Raw genomic sequence first — 5497 nt, 5'->3', positions numbered from 1 at the left:
AGGACACCCGTCAGGGCAAACCAGCCGGCCCCCACCCATGCACCAGGCTTCTATCCTATATAGTAAAAGGGTAATATGCCTCCCAGCACCGGAATCAGCGAAGCCATGAGGCCTCCTGGCACTGGGATCAGCATGACAGGGGGCAACGCCCAAACCCTCTGATCACCCTGCGGCTCTGTGTGTGACAGGGGCCACGGCCACAACCTCCCTATTGGCCCTGTTCTGTTCGTGACAGGGGAAGGCACCCCAACCCCCTGATCAGCCCTGCTCTGTGCCTGATAGGGGGGAGCTCCCCAACCCCCTGATTGCCCTGTGGCTCTGTGTGTGATATGGTGCAGCACCCCGAACCTCCTGATCGCCTTGCGGCTCTGTGTGTGACAGGGGGCAGTGCGCCAACTCCCCTATCAGCCCTACTCTGTGAGTGACAGGGGGGAGCTCCTCAACCCCCTGATGGGCCCTGCTCTGTGCGCGACAGGGGGTGGCGCCGCAACCTCCCCATCGACCCTGCCTTGAGTGTGACAGGGGGCTGTGCCAAAACCCCCCCATTGGCCCTACCCTGAGCGTGACTGAGGGTGGCATTGCAACCTCCCAATCCACCCTTCTCTGTGCATGACAGGGGGTGGCGCCCCAACTCCCCAATCAGCCCTGCTCTGAGCTCGACCAGGGGCTGCACCTATGGATTGGCCTGCCCTCTGCCACCCGGGAGCAGGCCTAACCCAGCAAGTCATTATCTCCCAAGGGGTCCCAGACTGCGAAAGGGCACAGGCCGGGCTGAGGGACCCCCTCTCCCCCCCAGTGCACAAATTTTGCGCATCGGGCCTCTAGCCAATTATAATAGCCATAGTCATTTTTTCAAGAGGCAGGATTTCCGGAGTGGGGAGGGTGAAGGGGGATAGTTACATTCCAAAATTCCTGTCATTTTATTGCTGAACTATATAGTGTAATGCTTTTAAAGACATTTAAATCCAAGTTGGGGTTGCACATCACTCAAATCTATATATATAAAAATCTAAGCAACCTTTACAACCAGTCGATTCAGTGACTGTCACTATGACATGCACTGACCACCATGGGGCAGACACTCAACACAGGACCTGCCCCGTGGTTATCAGTGCACTTCCACAGCCAACCTCCTGCTGCCAGCCAACCTCCCGCGGTCCCCGTCTCTGGCCAGCCGGCCCCAGTCGGCCCTGATTGGGACTGGGCGAGAAAACCCCGAATGTTGGCCAGGCCAACGGACTCTGCTTGTGCACAAATTCATGCATGGGGCCTCTAGTGAAATATAAATAGGTACCTTTTATCTATGGTTAATTTTGCATAACAATGTGACATTTACTTTTTTACTTGATAGCTGGCAAGTCTCTTACAGATCTTACAATATTTACAATCTTAAAAGTCTATTATAATTAACAATATTTTGAAATGTTACTGTGAAAGAACCTTAACTACTTAGAAAAGTTATACTACCTTTTGCATTAAATTTTTTGCCACCTTGGGCTTTTTTTACTTTTGATATCTCACATTTATAATCCATGTTTATGGTATTGTATTGTGAGTATTTGATGGAAGAGAAGATGTTTCCACAATTTGTTTTTTAGTGTCTAATATATAATATTTGCTCAGTAAATGAATTTTAAACAAATAAATGCCTTTGAACTTGGTGAATTAAAGATGTAATTTGAAAAAAAAAGAATGAAGATAAGGAAGAATAATTATAGTTCAAACAACCAAGGAAAAAATAAATACTGGATGAAAATGATAATTATATGCAAGTCTGGTTTTAAAAAATGTGGAAGTCATGGAAGAATAACAAAGGGAATTAAATTGGCTTTGGCTGGAGATTAATTCTCACAGGCTTTTTCTTTTTTTAAAATCTTTATTGTTGAAATTATTACATATGTCCCTTTTGCCTCCCATTGACCCCTTATAGCAGTGACTCAACCTTCGTAATGCTGCAACCCTTTAATACAGTTTCTCATGTTGTGGTGACCCCCAACCATAAAATTATTTTTGTTGCTACTTCATAACTGTAATTTTGCTACTGTTATGTATCATGATGTAAATATCTGATATGCAGGATGTATTTTCATTGTTACAAATTGAACATAATTAAAGCATTGTGATTAATCACAAAACCAATATGTAATTATATATGTGTTTTCCGATGGTCTTAGGCGACCCCTGTGAAAGGGTCGTTCGACCCCCAAAGGGGTCGGGACCCACAGGTTGAGAACCACTGCCTTATAGCCTGTCCCCTTCCCCCCATGCTCACAGCCTTCTTTTTCTTTTCCTCTTTTCAGTTGACTTTTAATTGCCCTCAGCTGTGCATATGTTTAAGGCTTTTTATGTCAGTAGGATAACATACCTTGTAGAAAAACGAATTTTTAGCCTGTTAGATTTGTTTTATAAGACTTTTTAAAACTTTCTACACTCATATAATTCTTAATCTTTTGATACCTGGGAATAACTATATAAAGTTCTGTTTTAAAGGCATTCATTTAACAAAAGAAAGATTATAACTGGTTGTGAAATTTAGAGTCTTTAGGCAAATTACAGGTCATCATGAATGAATTTAATTTATATGTAAACATATAACAGGGGTGTCACAAAAATATGAAAATATTAATTAAATTATTTAATAGCATTATTGTCCTTTGCTATTTATTTTTCTGCCAGAAATCTTATGGTTGCTGCAGTAATTTTTACATTTTTAATTATTTTAGGAATATTTTGAAAAGAAAAGATTCAAGTCAAAAATGAAATTACTGGGAGTTTTATCACCTGTCAAAAATTCCACTGTCAGTTTAGACCTCCTTAACCTATATGTGGTCAATCAGATCTCTTGCCAGAAGAAAACACCTGGTAAGTAATTCTAAATAGCATTTTGTTTTAACTCTGATGCAATCATAGCATTTATTTTTCTAATAAGTTTATAATTTTAGAGCTCAATCGATGTGGAAAGTAAACTAATTGTATAAATTGGTTGTCCTCTTAAATTAGAAGCCTTAATTTTTTTTAAAGATACATATATATTGATTTCTGAGAGGAAGGAAGGGGGAGGGAAGGAGGAAGTGGGGGAGAGAGAGAGAAAGAGTGGAAGAAAGAGAAAGAAAGAAACATCAATGGTGAGAGAGAATCATTGATTTGGCTGCCTTCTGTATGATGCCCCCCACCAGGGTTGGAGCCAGGAAGTAGACATGTTTCCTGAGCGGAATGGAATTGAACCATGAGATCCTGGATCATAGGTAGATGCGGACAGGAATAAAAGATTTTATAAATCTGTTTGATGTATTTACTTTCCCCCTTCACTTGTATAGTACAGTGTTATCACCTATAGTTACCACATTTTATTTGTTTATTTATTTAAATATATTTTTATTGATTTCAGAGAGGAAGGGAGAGGGAGAGAGATAGAAACATCAATGAGAGAGAATCATTGATCGGCTGCCTCCTGCATGCTTCCTGCTGGGGATCAAGCCCACAACCCAGGCATGTGTCTTTGACGGGAATCAAACTGGGGACTCTTTAGTCCCCAGGCTGATGCTGTATCTACTGAGCCAAACCAGCTAGGACTAGTTACCACATTTTACATTAGATCCTTAAACCTTACTCAGTTTATGGGTGAAAGTTTATACCATTTTACCAACTCTCCCTATTTCCCCTACTCCCCAGTCCCAGCCCCCAGCAATTGCTTTGTATTCTTTGTATTTGACTTTTAACTTTCTTTATTTTTTAGATTTCACAGATAAGTGATGCTGTGTAGTATTTGTCTTTATCTGGCTTATTTCATTTAGCTTGTTGCCTTCAAGGTACATCCATGTTGTCACAAATGAAAAGATTTCCTTCTTTTCCATGGTCGAAGAATATTCCATTGTATATTATACACCACATCTTTATTCATTCATCTCTCCATGGACACTGAAGTCGTTTCCATATCTTGGCTATTGTGAATGTTGCAGTAAATCTGGCAATGCAGATATCTTTTCAACATCCTGTTTTCATTTCCTTTGGATATATACCACAAGTAGGATTGCTGAATCAGTTATTTTAATTTTTTGAGGAACCTCCATACTGTCCTTCACAGTGACTACACCAACTTACATTCCCATCAAAAATGTACAAGAGTTCCCTTTTCTCCACATCCTTGCCACCAATTGTTATCTTGTCTTTTTTATGATACCCATTCTAATAGGTGTGAGGTGATATCTTGTGGTTGGATTTGCATTTCCCCCAAGGATTAGTAATAGTGGGCACCTTTTCATTTTGATGTTGGCCATTTGTATGTCTTTTTTGAAAAAATATCTTTTCAGCCTGCTGGTATGGCTCAGTGGTTGAGTGTCAACCTATGAACCAGGAGGTCATGGGTCGATTCCCAGTCAAGGTATGTGCCCAGGTTGTGGGTTCGATCCCCAGAGTGGGGCTTGCAGGAGACAGCCGATCAATGATTCTCTCTTATCATTGATGTTTCTATCTCTTCCTCTCTGAAATTAATAAAAATATATTTTTAAAATGTGTATATCTTTTCAGGTCCTCTGCCTATTTTAAGTATTAGCTTGCTTGTTTTGCGTTAGTGAATTATGTGAGTTCTTTACATGTTATATTTTGGATATTAACCCCTTATGAAATACATGATTTACAAATATTTTCCCCATTTCATAGGTTGCCTTTTTATTTTGTTGAGGTTTTCCTTTTCTGTGAAGAAACTTTTTAGTTTTATATAATCCCACTTATTTATTTTTGCTTTTGGTGTAATGTCCAAAAATTATTGCCAAGGAGCTTATCTCTTATTTTTTCTTTTAGGAGTTTAATGGTCTTCAGGTTTTAACTTTCAAGTCTTTAATCCATTTTGAGTTGAGTTTTTGTGTATGATTTAAGATACTGTCCCATTTCTTTTGGATGTGGCTGTCCAATGATGTATTTACCTTAACATATTTTCTTTCTCCTCACTTTCTTTTCATTCATACATTCAACATATGTTTATTGATTATCTACCGTAAGTTTTATGTTGGATCCTGGGAATAGAACAGTAAGTGATGGAGTCAGATGTGCTACTCAGATTTATGATACCTTGGCATGGTAAATATTTTAAGCTGAAGGAATTTGAGAAGCAGGATGTGCAGGAGGATTCTCATGTGAGAGGTGCTTTCCTTAAACATGGAGAATATTTATCTCCATGACAGAGGAACACAGAGAGGAATCTAGATGAACAGGTTTCCCCAGTTTACAACACTTAGCTCATATCCTTTTTGTCCTATCACTTTTTTCCCACTTTTCACTTTTCATCAAACTTAGCATGAAAATGCTCAGGTTTTAACCACTTCTTTGGGTCTTCATTTCCTTATAAAGTTTTTCACATAAAGCCTTATATTGAGTAAATTTATTAATTTCTCTTTTCTTATAGGAACATCAGCTGAAAATCCAGAAGGGTAGAGGAAAAGGATATTTTTCCTCCTTAACAAAAACAAAACTTTATTAGTGAGGATTCATGACTGCAAAT

At 39.5% G+C, this 5497-nt stretch overlaps 1 protein-coding gene across 1 annotated transcript in view; it reads left to right on the top strand.

The window, feature by feature from the left end:
- LOC102770583 (chromosome unknown open reading frame, human C12orf40) overlaps positions 1-5497 on the top strand; it is a 56199-nt gene that overhangs the window by 11186 nt on the left and 39516 nt on the right. Inside the window, 1 exon segment of the mRNA XM_015566623.1 lies at positions 2724-2862. Coding sequence (XP_015422109.1) covers positions 2724-2862 — 139 coding nt within the window.

The sequence above is a fragment of the Myotis davidii genome, unplaced genomic scaffold (genome assembly GCF_000327345.1).
Source record: "Myotis davidii unplaced genomic scaffold, ASM32734v1 scaffold902, whole genome shotgun sequence".
Taxonomy (NCBI): Eukaryota; Metazoa; Chordata; class Mammalia; order Chiroptera; family Vespertilionidae; genus Myotis; species Myotis davidii.
Note: the sequence above shows the minus strand (reverse complement) of the source record. Positions and strands in the feature narration are given on the sequence as shown.